The 15,134-nt window shown below is 38.3% G+C and overlaps 1 protein-coding gene across 2 annotated transcripts in view; it reads left to right on the top strand.

Moving 5' to 3' along the window:
- Window positions 1-1,085: 1,085 nt before the first annotated feature.
- LOC134353073 (E3 ubiquitin-protein ligase XIAP-like) overlaps window positions 1,086-15,134 on the top strand; it is a 42,893-nt gene continuing 28,844 nt past the window's right edge. Inside the window, exons 1-5 of one of the 2 annotated variants that reach the window (XM_063060949.1) lie at window positions 1,086-1,254; window positions 3,170-3,360; window positions 3,625-4,629; window positions 8,532-8,631; window positions 13,929-14,007. In XM_063060949.1, coding sequence (XP_062917019.1) covers window positions 3,759-4,629; window positions 8,532-8,631; window positions 13,929-14,007 — 1,050 coding nt within the window. In that variant the 5' untranslated portion in view covers window positions 1,086-1,254; window positions 3,170-3,360; window positions 3,625-3,758. The remainder of the gene's footprint in view (window positions 1,255-3,169; window positions 3,361-3,624; window positions 4,630-8,531; window positions 8,632-13,928; window positions 14,008-15,134) is intronic. The other variant, XM_063060948.1, reaches the window with a different exon arrangement.

The raw sequence follows: 15,134 nt of genomic DNA, 5'->3' as shown, positions 1-15,134 counted from the left end.
CTTGAAGTCGGGAGGAGTATCCATAATTCACTATCAGTTGTCAGTTACACAGTTCTGACCAAGCTGAGAAATTATCGTCTGTCTGCATTACACTTTCTGTGCAACTGTAAAACTTAATTCTTCCCTCTGCTGTTGTTTCACTACCTCAATGCACTGTTGTAATGAATTGTATTTATGAACAGTATGCAAGACAAGTTTTTCCACAATGTGTCACTATAAATGCCAATAATAGACCCATTTACCAATTTACTTCCCCTTCTCCACTTTGTATCTTCCTTCTCCACTCTCTGCCTTGATGAGAGCCTCAGCTTGAAAGATTGACAATTGCTCTCCCTCAATAGATGTGCCTCGACCTACTGAGTCCCCTCTGGCATTTATTTTTTACTCCAGATTCCAACATCTGCAGTCTGATTTGTCTCCTTAATTAGTCTCTTTATTAAAGACCTAACAAATCAACATCGAATTTTTTTTTAATTGAAAAAAATCATTATTTATTTCCTTTGTTGAATTTGCACCTTCACAAAGTGCCGATGTGAGCTGAAAAACTGTTTTGATAGATCAGTTGAAGGTACACGTTGAAAGTAACGGGGCCTTTTCATTGCTCTGTACAAAATAATTCTGCAATCGACCAGCGCAACTCGGTGAGCCAGAAGGGACGATTCTGCGCTGTATCTCTAAATAAAATATAGCTGGACATTAAATTACCAATTTAGTTAGTTCGGTACTGTGCAACATTGTAGGCCGATGGACCTGCCCTGTGCTGTACTGTTCTCTTTTCTAAATGTATTTGTTTATTTATTGAGATACAGCGCGGCACGGTAGCCTAGTTGTAACGTAATGGTAATGTATATGACGTGATGGCACTGGAAGATCTGTCGCATGTCTAAATGATCTTGTGTGGAAATATCCGAAATCTACTTCCAGGACAGCTCAGAGTTACCATTCATAATGAACCCGACCGCCAATCAGAAGCCGTGACGGTGAATGACATTCTTTCGGATCAATAGGATTAGAGCGCCCCCGATTTCTATCCAATCGCTAACCTCTGCCCACGGTTTTGTGATGCCATTGAGTATTTTGTCCCATCAGGTGATGCGATAGGACTTGGGCCCACAGACTGATTTAACTGCTGTTAATGGCTTGTGTCCTGGTTGATATTGCGCAAACTGTGGCCGTGGGGCGAAAAGACTGTAGGATCGGTCCCGGTCAGAATTGAGAAATATTCATTTGTTCGAAAACGCTAGCGAAATAGAGGTAAACTGTCTGAATTATTGAACACTGGTCGGTATTGCTGCCTGTAATCATGCTCCCAATTAAATTGTTCGACCTTGTTTGTGGAGCCGCACCTTATTGAAATATTTCTTTCTGTTCTTAAGGAAATTGTGTTCTATTTTCGGCGTAGATGCCGGGTTCTGGTGTTTTATGATGTAGGGTTGATTATCAAGACCACTTTTAAGAAGAATTAAGTAATTGTTGAGATATGAGTGTTAGTGGTAGACTTGTATGCTGTAATTTTGTAGGGAACAGTTTCTGAAGTAATTTTACTGGCAGACGTTTGCAAGATTTATAAGGAAATAGTAAGTAAATGAAATTGCATTTGGAGATCGGTATTTGAAATTAATATAACTTCGTTGTGTTTCTATTGCTCTGTTAATTTTGGCATGTTTCAGTATTCTTAATGTGTTATTTCTCTTTACAGTTCTAGTGTCAATGTTATTTTGTTTTGGAGGCTTTAAATTGTATTGAAATTCTGAAGGAGGCACTTTTTTAACCTTGATGTTGGTTATAACTTAGTTAATCATATCCTGGCCTTCTGAGGTTGTTGGTTCATGTCCAACTTATTAACTTAAAATATTGTGACAGGATATCTACGGAGAGAGAGGTGGAGTTTGTTTCAAAGTAATGATCTTTGATTAGCATTCAAGTTTGCTAAATTGTATTTTTATTTTGCCAAATCATGGAGTCTTAGTACAACAATAGTTCTTTTGGTCACCCACATAATACAAACTGGGGTTTTCTTTATAATCTGCTTACCTGCATAAGGCTATGTACCTGTGATTATTTAAGTGCTTTTTTACATACATTGTACTTCACTATTGCTTTTGGTAACACATTTCCAGATATCAATCACTTAGAGTGAAATTTTTCCCCTCTGATTTCCCCTTGCCTTGTACATGTTGCACAATGAGAAATCAGTTGGGGGAAATAATCATTCATATCCTAGTGTTGAATGGTTTAGTCTAACTATTTATCTTTTTTGTTTTTGGAATAGGTCCAATGGAAATAACTTTTACAAACTCCTTCAGCCAAAGTGGGTTAAAGTTACCATATCAGCTGTCTGCTGTCATTTTACCCATGCTGTCAATATCTTATCAATTTCAAAACTGCCACTTAGTTCCTTTTTTCGGTAATGTTTCAATAGCTTGTGGAAGGGATTTCCCCATTCTCATTCAAGAAGACTTTGGAATTTCCATTATTAATATTTCAACCCACTTGTTACTAACTCTCAAACTAATGAAGCTAATTTTTATTTTAATGTAACTTTTATTGTGAAAGTCCATGATGCTAATGATCTCTTTTGGTTCTGTGGAAACTGTCACCAACCTGAAGTCTCTGAACATATTTAGTCCATTACCAGCTAAAGTAATTTGAGTTGCATTCATGGCTTAACCACATACTTGCCTTTCAGTTGTACTAATGTCAATTTACTGCCAAACACCTGCCTAGAGGGAGCAGAACATTGTCCACCTGCAAAACAAATGAAAAAGTTAAATCTGGTGGAAAAACAGTTCTTGGCATTCCAAATCATGTGAAAGCTACAAAATATTAAAAATTAAAGAAAACAATTCAAATATATATTCTGAACAAGTTGAATGTTTATTGATATGATTGACACTTGGGTCTTTCATAACATTTCCTGTATTTGAAGTCAATGCACTTGTTCTTCTTGCACCTGGACAACCAGTGCAGCTGTATTGGACAGATTTTTCCACACAAGTGGGGACAAACTGACTCTGCATGCCATTGAACTCTAGGATATAAAAGCAGCTATGTAGAGCAGCCCTTAAGCTTGGGAAATGCTATATTTGGCTCAAGGATATCAAATATCAATATTTCCCAACCAATTTGTGTCTAGTAACTTAATATTTATTTATTTATTGGGGTACAGCATGGAATTGGCCCTTCCAGCCCTTTGAGCCACACTGCCCAGTAATCCTCCATTTTAATCCTTGCCTAATCATGGGACCATTTACAATGAACGATTAATCTATCAACTGGTCAACGATTAACATATCAACTGGTACATCTGCGGACTGTGGGAGGAAACCAGAGTGCCCGGAGGAAACCCATACGTTCACGGTGAGAATGTACAACTTTGTACAGGCAGTGGTGGGAATTGAACCAGGGTCACCTGCACTATAAAGTGTTGTGCTAACCACTGTGCCAGGAATGTACATTTTCCTTAACTTTCAACGGTCTGCTCAAAATTACATGTTCAAGTCACTGCAAAATGTGTATGTCAGGAAATTGAGTTTCAATATCTAAATATTTAGGATAAAGCTTTTGTATGTATTGAACTTTATATTAAATTAGTTGCGTTGATGAACTCTTGCTCTTTGATAGATGCAGAAGATGGAATTTCATTTTGAAGAATTTGCTGCTCATTTTTAAACAGCCTTTGGAGAGTCTTCTGAGCACCAAGTAAAAATTATCCCAGGTAACTTTGAAACACAAAGGATTACCGTATTTTCTTCAGTATGGACATTGTAACGGATTGTAAACAAAATCTTTCAAATGAGATCTATCGACTGGAAACATTTGTAAATTTTCCATCTGATGTTCCTGTGTGTGAAACAACTTTGGCCAGAGCAGGCTTCTTCTATACTGGTTATAAAGACCAAGTCAAATGTTTCAGCTGTGGTGGCGTAGCAGAAAACTGGCAACATGGCGATTCTGCTGTGAGAAAACATAGGCAACTTTTCCCAGCTTGTCCTTTTATTAATGGTTTAATGGTAAAAGAACACATGTCAAACTCTAGTTTTCCAGTTGCGTCTCATGGTGAATTTGCAGCAACTGAAAGTCAATGGTCTGCAATAAATGGGCCTTCCAGACATCCTAATGGCAATCACGAACTTCCCAAAGATCCTGTAAAAAGTGGAGGCATTGAAGACTTATCCCATTTACGGCCTAGAAACCCTGCTATGTGTAGTGAAGCCACCAGACTCAAAACCTTCACTAACTGGCCTAGTTATGGCATTGTAACCCCAAGAGATTTGGCTAAAGCAGGGCTATACTACATTGGCAAAGAAGATCAGGTTCAATGCTTTTGCTGTGGTGGATTAATGAAAAACTGGGAACCTGGAGATCGCGCAATGTCTGAACATAAAAGACATTTTCCCACATGCTCTTTTGTTTGTGGCCATTCAGTTGGAAATGTACCAGTAGATTCAAATTGTGGCACAGGAGATGTTAACCTGCACCTCAATGATGAACCAAAACCTAGTTTTTTCCACCTTCCCAAACACCCAGAAAAACGGTGTTTTGATTCTCGGCTTCAGACTTTCAAAAATCGAATGCATTTTCCACTTGATGCTGAAGACCTTGCTGGAGCTGGATTTTACAGCACAGGTACTGTCAATCTCAATAATTAGTGAAGTATTTTGATTGTATTAAGGGGAAAATATATCAAGGGCTGTATATGTTTGGAAATTCCAGCAATGATTATTGCTTTTTTCAGTCAATGAATTAAAAATTTGATACCAGTTGAGCAAAAGTGATTAAAGGATGTGAGGCAATGGCATGCATTGGAGATGGCTCGTGGATTGACCATTATCACCAAGTTGGAACTCAAACAGAATTAAATGTGTAGGTCCAGTGTCATTCACAGGTACTGCATTGGAGAAATTACCAGAAAGGCTGGATGGTGGAATGGATTGACATGATCTTCTGTTAAATTAACTTCACAAATAACAATTGTAATGCAATAGATAAACAGTGATGTGAAAGAGAAATACCAACAGATGTATTTTTTTTTTCTGGGGTGTAAACCAAGGATAACTGGTTTATTTAAAAAAAAACATTGCAATATTACTTGTCAAGAACTTAGGGCAAATTGGTTCCAGCGTGGTATCCAATGCACGTGCACATTTGTAATTGTGATGGTCATGCCAACTTTTAAATTAGCATGAATGCTTATTTGAGACTTCCATTGATCCTGGATGCAGTCAGCTTTTCAATCATGAAAACTAAGCACCAGCAAGGCCAATTAACTCTCTTCACCATGGTAGCTCCCACATTCATTGTACCTGAAGCAAACAATCTAAAAGAAGCAATTGCTTGATTGGTAGTTTTGTTTTCCCTATTGGTTGGAATTGCATAAAATTGACCTTTTAAAATTGAAAAATTTGTTTTCAAATAAAGGTGCAAAGTTTGATCTTGAATGGGGACCAGTGATGGTAATGAGACCATCAGAAATGCCAGCAGGATTTGGCTCATCAAGCATGCTCATTCAATCATACCTGTCCTTGTGAACCTTAACGGTCTTGCCCATCAAGAAATTGTCAATCTCTGCCCTCAATTCTCCCAAAGAGTGGCTTCTATAGCCCTCTGCAGCAATGAATTCTACAGATTCATCACCCTCCAAGTTCCTCCTCATCTTAGTTTAAAGGGATCTTGCTTTGTTCAAAGGCTTTCCTTTAAAGGATGGTTATTGTTATCCACAGAAGATTAATCTACGTTTGGAAGCATGAGCTGTGCTGACATTTTAGATTAGAGGTCTTTTGGGTAAAATTTACAAAAGGACACAAGAAATAGGAGTAGGCCATCCGGCCCATCAAGCCTACCCCGCCATTCAATAAGATCATGGCTGATCTGTCTGTAAACTCAGCTCCAGCTACCTGCCTTTTCCCCATAACCCTTAATTCCCCAGCTGTGTAAAAATCTATCTAACTGTTTCTTAAACATATTTAGTGAAGAAGCCTCATCTGCTTCCCTGGGCAGAGAATTCCACAGATTCACTACTCTCTGGGAAAAAGTTGCTCCTCATCTCTGTCCTAAATCTTCTCCCCTGAATCTTGAGGCAATGTCCCCTAGTTCTAGTCTCACCTACCAATGGAAACAATTTTTCTGCTTCTATCTTATCTATCCCTTTCAAAAATTTTGTATGTTTCTATAAGAACCCCTCTGAATTCCGGATAGCATAGTCCCAGGTGACTCGATCTCTCCTCATAAGTTACCCCCTTCATCTCTGGAATCAACCTGGTGAATCTCCTCTGCACTGCCTCCAAAGCCAGTATGTCCTTCCTCAAGTATGGAGACCAGAACTGCACACAGTACGCTAGGTGAGGCCTCATCAGTACCCTGTATAGTTGCAGCATGACTCCCCTGCTCTTGAATTCAATCGCTCTAGCAATGAAGGCCAACATGCTGTTTGCTTTCTTAATAACCTGTTGTACCTGCAAGCCAACTTTTTGGGATTTATGCACAAGCACTCCCAAGTCCCTCTGCACAACAGCATGTGCAAAATATTTTGCCTGATGGATGAATTACTTTTGTATTGTTTGTCAATTTTTTTAATAGCCATTTGTTCTGTAAAAAGCACTTGATGCAGCAGTGGATTTCACATTTTTAATGGCTTCTGACTTGTGTAATGCACATCCAGAGGCTGGGATATTAATAGTCTTTCCTTATAAAATGAAAAAGACATGTAGAACAAAACAAAGTGCCGAAAGACGGAGGAGGAAAAGACTTTCAAGTTGTTTTAATTTAGGTGGTGGGGGATCAATTTTCCAGCCAAAATATTGGGATAGAAGGAATATTAGATGTATTTTGGATAATAGCTTCAGTCATAACTCATACCTGACTGAGATCTAACTATTGAATTTGATCTAAACGTTAATGAACAATTTGGTCTGCAGTCAGTTGCACAGATTGAGGAAATGTATTAGGGTCAGTTTGTGCTCAGAGCCAGAGTTAATTTTATTTTGCGACATGATTTTTTAAAGTTATTTTTAAAGTTTCTTCCAGACCACATCTGGAGATATTGGGAATGTGTTCCTATTTGTTGTCTATCATTGTACAGGGATTCACTGCTGCTTTTTCATTTAGATAGCTGACCATTTTTTTGTTAGCAGGCCAAGCAATTGCATTTTGTCACAATGGCAGGCTTTACAATTGAAGTAACTAAAAATTAGGCATTCTGTGCATCTTTCCGTCAGACCAATTTGGAGGGACAGCTTTCTTCTCAAGCTTATAGAGGTTCGGTTATTACATGAGAGAATGTCTCATTTCATAAATGTCCTCAAAGATCAGCAATGTCAGTAAAAAATTGAGTTCAGAAGGCCAAATGACCTTTAAAACTTGCACTGCCATTCAGTAAGAGAATGTCATGCCATTGAACTCTGTTCCAATTTTCATTTGAGACAAAATATATCCTGTTGAGTAGCTGTTTCAAACTTCTTCATAGAAAACAGTTAAGTAGATTAAAGTTTGAGTTGGAGAATTGCAAATACAAGCAGCCATATGAGATGATGGAACCCTTATGAGATGCTGCAAATTGTTTTTGAATGTAATCTGAAATGAATGTTTTCCATTATTCATTATTGGAAATAATCCTATTGGCCATTGCAAACAATTTTGCATGATTTTTAAACTCGTTAATGCGCATGATCTTTGTGTTTTAACTTTTTTCATCCCATTCCATAACCTTTGACTGTTGTCTGAATAACAAATTGCCAATAATAGTTGAAATGAAATTGCTTTCTTTCCGTTACCTTCCTTGTTATTCTCCAAAATGTTCACTGCAAATAAAAACAATGGGTGCTCTTTGGCACAAAATGGTCTATTTCAAAACCAGGTGTCAGAGAATTCTCAGTAATCCTTTCATAGCTTCAATCATACTGAACTTATCCATTAAATTCTGAACTATCATTGTTTATTCCATGAGTGGAAATAATGAACAATAAGATGGGGCTATATTTGTATCAGGAATTGATGGATAGAGCATTTAGTAAAAAAGAGCAATGAATTTTATGTCCTTTTTGGTATGGATAAAATTGTTCAAGTGGGAAAATGATTATTATAACAGTTGTGCTTCATAGCAAATGTTTTTGTTTTTCATTGTTTGCATGTTAATACCTGTTGAATCAAGTTGCACTTGTCTGAATCATTGATTGAAGGGAAAAGCCAATATGACTGATTTTGAAAAGTATTAGCTCACACTTTTTGACGGGAAGAAGATGACACTTTTCACCCATGATATTAAGCTCAATTGCATTATCACGCTCACGTTTTCAATGAATATCTGAACTTCTGAGCAGTTCTGCAATACAGCATCTGTGGAATTTGGGAGTCGACAAATTTTCAAACGGAACTGAACCATGTTGTGGTCATGCAACATTGCCTCTGCCCAGTTGTACTGAGGAAATGAAAATATTAATGGGAATTTGCAAGTTTTTGTGATTGCACATGTGTGTATTAGATAATTCTGTTAATTTTGGAGGTAAATGCTGAATTTTGACATTGAATTTCAGGTGATGGAGACAACGTGAAGTGTTTCCATTGTGATGGAGGCCTTAAAAATTGGGAACCTGGTGATAAAGCCTGGGAGCAGCATGCAAAATGGTTTCCAGGGTAAATTGCTAAATATTTTTGATTTTTCTGTATTAATTTTGTATAAGTCAATTAATTGATGATTCTTGCTGTTTTCAGTTGTGTTCATATTTATATTTCTTAAATAAGTTTCTCCTTGTGGAATTCTGGTTTTGATAGTCCTCAACTACTTCTCTATGATTTTTTTTCAATGTAGTCAGTTGTTTCTTTAAATAGGGCAAAGAAAGTGAATGCCTCAAGTCTAAACTAAGGTGTGCTCACTATTTCCTTCAATAGTTTGGAATGATGTTCCAGCTGCCTTGGAGAAAAATACTGGATTTGCTATTTTTCTAGATACCAGGGTAGTATCAGGACATCTACTTTCGTGAAAATTATTTATATTTAGGTACATTGCAAAATTTCTCTTCGAGTGGGGCTGCCCAGCAACCCCTGCTTTAACCCTAGCCTAATCACAGGAGAATTTACAATGACTAAGTACCCCACTAACTGGTACACCATTGGACTGTGGGAGGAAACTGGAGCACCTGGAGGAAACCCAGTCTGTCACAGGGAGAATGTACAAACTCCTTGCAGATTGCGGGAATTGAACCCAGTCACTAGAACTGTACAGCGTTGTGCTAACCACTACGCTACCGTGCCTGTTCATCCTGTATACAGTATTGCAGCTGAATGTAATGGGACATTTTATCTTCAATTTTGGTATCTCCAATTTGTCCACTACCATGTTTTAAATTTTTCTCAAGTGGTCCGTTTGGCCTATTTATGAAACTTCCTTTCGTGTTTGGAAGAAGTTAAGGGGAAATGCCTGACAGTATTTTTCTAAGAAATGTATGACTAATTTAAAGTTAGCTGTTATATTTGCAAATGGATGTGACTTAATTTCCCTGTCCAAAATAAAGATAGTTAACTCAAAATCAGAAAAAGGAGATTTGCCGAACATCTGCTTTATCTCAAATGGAAAGGATGATGAAGAGGATATTTGCATCATTGTATCTTGTTTCTGACACAAAATTCAGAGTAGACTGGGCACAGTTTAACCCTGTGCTGAAAACAAAAGGCTGGAAGCACTCCATATTTGTTGAAGGAAGGACCATTGATGCTTTGGGTCAGAGGAAGGAGAGAAATGCAAGTTTTTCAGTCAGAGAAAGTGGGGAAGGAGCATAAATAAGAAAGGAGTATTTCTGATTTAGTAATTCCAAATGGCTGAATGGTGCAGGGTGGGGTGGGGGGGGGGAGAGAAAGAGTTACCAGCACACAAAGTATTTGTTTATAAATAACGACTTCAGGGTATGACCAGCTTACTAGACAATATGAATGGAATAAGAAAAAGCTGAGCCAACATGATTGGCAAAAAAATAACTAATTCTGTTATTGACAGAAAGAGGAGTGCATTACCTCAATTTGGACAATTTGATACAAAATTTGGAAAGCTGTAGCATGTTCAGACCAAACGAGGTGTAGGGCTTGATTGAAATGATGCATGAGGCCAGGGATGAGCTGTAGTGGGAATGATATGTTAAAGCAGCAGCCACCAGCGAGTTCATTCATTCACAAAGACTGCAAATCTCCTGCGCCATCTGTAATTGGTTTTTCCAATGAGAAGGCGATCATGCTGAGGACCAAAGAGAGAGCATGAGATTAGAAAAGTGCAACTGAACTGGTGTTTCACTGAGGGGAAAAAGTTGTTGAGTCCCTGGATGCTTGGCAGTGAAAAGATGAATCTTAAGGTGTTGCAACTCCTGCGGTTGCAAAGAACATGTATCATCACATGAGGATAAGTAATCTCTTCCTTCCTATTCTGAGACCTGGTTACTGACAACAGACATTCCAAGTTATCAGGAACAATGTCACTAAAGCTATGAAAGTAAAGTCCTCCAAATTCCCAGGAAGAATCAATGAGCCAATAGCAGAGTCCTCTCCCAGGTTCACATGACCACGTACTGAATAGCATTTAATTGTAGGAGAGACCATGACACTTGCATACCAAACCCCAGAAATGCACGCTATTCCAGCTTTTGTCATAGAATAAAATTACCAGGTAGATGGGCAAAGAATCATGTAATGCAAAATTCTCTTTTTCTGTAAAGAAACATTCAGAAATTAAGAATATCAGGCAATGGCAGATGGAATCTGAGTTGGGCAAGTGTGAAATGTTGCAATTTGGGAAATTAAACCAGGGTAGGATTTAGGCAAAAGGATGACAAGATCTACAGTGTTGAAAACAGACATGAGGCTACAAGTACATAGTTACCTGCAAATGACCTTTCAGGTGGACAGTGTGGTGAAGAAGAATTTGGCGTGCTTGCCTTCATTGGACAGTGTTTTGAGCATGAGTTGGAACACATCTTACAACAGTATAGAATGTCAGTGAGACTACTTGCCTGAATACTGTACATTCCTGATTGTCAAGCTGTAGGAAGGATGTCATAAAGCTGTTTTTTTAAAAAAAAAAGTGCAGAAGAGGTTTTACTGAGACTAGAGGGTTTAAATTATGAGAGACTGGCCAGGCTACAGTTTTTTTCCCCCCTGGAGCAGAGTGTATGTATGTAGATTGGTCATATTCTTTTTACTAGGTAGGGGTGTCTAAAATTAGAGAGAATCGTTTTAATGTGAGAGGGTATCCTTTTTACACAGATGGTGGGTATGTGGAACAAGTTGCCAGATTAAGTGTTAGAAGCCAGTAAAATTAACATTCAATAGATATTTAGAGAAATTTATGGAAAGGAAAGGTTTAGAGGAAAATGGACTAAATGTAGGCAAGTAGGTTTAGGTCTGGTAGGCTGAATGACCTATTTTGATGTCGTGTAATTAAAGGCTATGCAGTTGGGAACATTTGAAGGTCATGGTATGTTGGTAGGACTGACCATCTCATATGACCAAACCAGTTATTCTATTTGTTGCTATGTCAATGTATATCTGGTACAGTAGAAGCCAAATGGGTAAAAAGACAAATACAGAAAGCTATTGAGATGCAAGTAAAATCAAATTAAGGGGAGAAATCAAGTATTGCCTAAAACTTTATCAAAGGAACGGTTAAAATTTGATTTCTTGAATGTCAGTTTGCACATCATTTTCAAACACAGGATTTGGTGAAGGAATTATGGATTCACAAATTATTTTGTAGAAATCAATTCACAAATTGACTTGCTATATGGAAAAAGAATCAATTGTTATTATGGAAGACAGAAGTAGCTTAAGTGTTGAGCAAATAACATGCAAGTTACTAGAATCTGTTAGCAGTCATTGAGGGAAGGGTCCAAGAGCTGGTATAGATACAATGGTAATTCATGGTGAATGGAACAGATAAATATAACTATTTTGGTGGTGGTGACTTGGAAATGAATCAAAGAAATATTTGCCATGAAGCTCATTAGGCTTTTGTACCCTTGTCAGAATCGGGTCAATTCTCACTTACTAATAGGTACTCCTGTACTTTATAGGACCTTTATTTATCTTGTTCCAGATGCAGAGCAGATGAAGTGATGAAACTTTGAGTTTCAAAAGCTTGGCATGTTTCTTGTCAACTTTGAGCATTGATTTAATTCAACTTAGACTCTTATCCTTTGTTGCAGATAAATAACCCCAATGTACCATACTCCTGCTCAATCATGGCATATTACTAGTTCTGGCAGCATTCTCAAATGACCCCTGCTGAAAGTACTGTTTAAAAATTAGATGGTAGTGACGTGTTCCTTGAGTTATGGTGGGTTAAGCCTAAATCATGATTCATTTCTTGTTTCTCAGATATGAAGATGTCAATTATTTCAGATCTTAAATCTTATTATCTATATCTCCATCCTATTATATTTGGGGATCTAGTCAATACTCCCAAGCTGGACCTTTATTGTATAATACTGTGGATTTACCTGCTTGGTACCAGATAGAGAATCAGGTGATTTAAAATTTAAGTGACCAGCTTCTTGAGTACAACGGGTGCAAGAGTAATTTGAAGATGGGATAGTTAATGTTTGAGTTGCTTGCTGTCTAACCTAGAACCTTTATCCCTACCCTCTGAGCCATTGCCCAGAGGAAACAGAAATAGTTTCAATTGAATTCATTTCCTACAAAAAAAGAGGCTCTTACTGAACAATTTGCTTCACCTTGAGCACACTTTCCACTTCACTGATACAGCATTCCTGAAATGTGAAGCGTCTTCAAGAAGCCTTGCAGAGGCTTCAACATCACTGTAAATCTTAAACAACTCCTGCAATTTCAAATGACTCATCATCCTTGATTGCAAACATGAGGAAATCTGCAGATGCTGGAAATTCAAGCAACACACACAAAGTGCTGGTGGAACGCAGCAGGCCAGGCAGCATCTGGTAGAAATGGGAAGTGTGGGGTGTGGGAACTGAGGCTGGTGGCAGTGGATGGGGTATCCCCAGAGCTGATGAGGTTGGTGATGGTGTGGGAGACAATGGCCTGGTGCTCCTTAGTGGGGTCATAATCGAGGGGTAAATAAGAGGAGGTATCAGCGAGTTGTTGCTGTGCCTCGGCAAGGTAGAGGTCAGTATGCCAGACTACAACAGCGCCCCCCCACACCCCCCCATCAGCAGGTTTTATAGTAAGGTTAGGATTGGTGCAGAAGGAGTGGAGAGCAGAGCGTTCAGAAGGAGTGAGGCTGGAATTGGAACAAGGTGTGGTGAAGTTGAGACAATTGATGTCCCGTCGGCAATTGGCAATAAAGAGATCCAGGGCAGGCAGAAGACCAGAGTGAGGTGTCCATGAAGAGGAGGAGGGTTGAAGACGGGAGAAGGGGTCATCAGTGGGGGTGCTGCCTGGCCTGCTGTGTTCCACCAGCACTTTGTGTGTGATCCTTGATTGCATTTCAGTTTGTCACTTTGGTGCTGGAACTTTAACACTGCTGGAATACCAGCAAGAGAAACTCATGGTCCATGAAGGTTGCTTATTCATGCAATTTGGAGTAATGAGCTTGGAGTCCTGCTTAAAGGGTTAAGTGATTCAATTTAATTTTATGGTTAATAGGCCTTTTTTTTAAAAGAAAGGTTGATCACAGAGGAAGAGAGCAAGTTGTTCTGCAGCCCTATCAGGTGTGAAGCAGAGCTTAAGGCTGCAAGTGTACATTTCCTGGGCTGGAAATTTTTTCCCCTCTTGGGATACACTTAGCTGAAAATGGTTCACAACATTTTTTTTTAAATCGGTTAGCTCATCCCATGAGGCCAGAAGCCACACAGTTTTGATTCTCGTTTTTAAAAACAGGAAAACATTTGGTACTCCTTTTTAATATTTTTAAAAAATTGCTTGGTTTGCATGAATTTTGGAAAACTTTTTCAGGAAAATATTTTTCTTCCCAATAGGTGTGCTTTCCTGATTCAGCAGAAAGGCCATGATTTTGTTAATGATGTTCAATTGAAGAAATTGCATTTGAACTCCACAGTAAGTTTAATTCTTGAACTGTCACTTTGGGGTTGTGTGTGATGGGAAGAGGGTAAAGATGTCAATAGTGTTGAGTGGTTTGATTAAAATGCTTGTTTTATAATTTATCTAACCCTAACCTCGTTCTAGAGTGCACTTAGGCCACAGTTGGCACTCCATTGGCTACTGCAGCAAGTTATACCCTTAATTAAGCAGTTTATCAGCAAATTAAATGCTTTCTTTCACTTCCCTTCATGCTGTAATTGTGAATTCAACAGCCTTTGTCTTGGAGAATTGCTTTCACTTGATACCTTAAGACTTCAGGATGTTCTATAATTCTTAATCTTGATCAAGTACTTGTAGTTCCATTTATAAAGTCATTGGAAGTTTATGAAACCCATTCCTTTTCACGCTATGATTAATGACAATGATTCTATATTCTCACACTTGGAATTTCTTGAAGGCAAAATCAGTTCAAATCCCTCCTTACTTGCCCGTCCACAATCTTCAGATGAACAAAACTTGACCATTTTATCCACACAGCCAAAATTTATTTTAATTTGAGTGTCTGCCCCACTTTTGGATAAATTTGGCCTTATTTAGAAGTAGCATCTGCCACATTATTCAATAACATATTCCAGAAAATTGAAACCATTCCAGGGAAGGCAAGGTTTTCTTGCGCCGATTATATTCCATATCTTAGTGTCTAAGATGCGATTCCCTGCTGCCAACATCTGTGTAAATCTTTTCTGTACTTTTTCCAGTTGAACAACAACTTGTAAACTCTGTTACCTGACTAACGAAGGCCAGCATGCTAATCACCTTTTCACCACCCTGTAATGGTGTTTTCAATGAATTACCCACTTGTGCTTCTATTCTGTTATGCTCCCCAGTGTCCTGCTATTCATAGTACATGTTCTCCACTGGTTTGAATTTGCAAAATGCATCACCTGAAGCATATGTTTTGAAATTTAGTTGCCACGCATCAGCCCACTTCCTAAACTAATCAAGATTCCCTTATCTACAATAACCTTCTTCACTATCAACACCACTTCCGAACTTCATGGCACTTGCAAAAACTTACTGATGAAACGTTGTGTCCATGTCCAAATAATCAGTATATATAACAAATAACAAGGGTCCTAGTA

The sequence above is a fragment of the Mobula hypostoma genome, chromosome 10, assembly GCF_963921235.1.
Source record: "Mobula hypostoma chromosome 10, sMobHyp1.1, whole genome shotgun sequence".
In the NCBI taxonomy this organism is placed as follows: Eukaryota; Metazoa; Chordata; class Chondrichthyes; order Myliobatiformes; family Myliobatidae; genus Mobula; species Mobula hypostoma.
The sequence above is the reverse complement of the archived record's forward strand: the minus strand, read 5'-3'. Positions and strand labels throughout refer to the sequence as shown.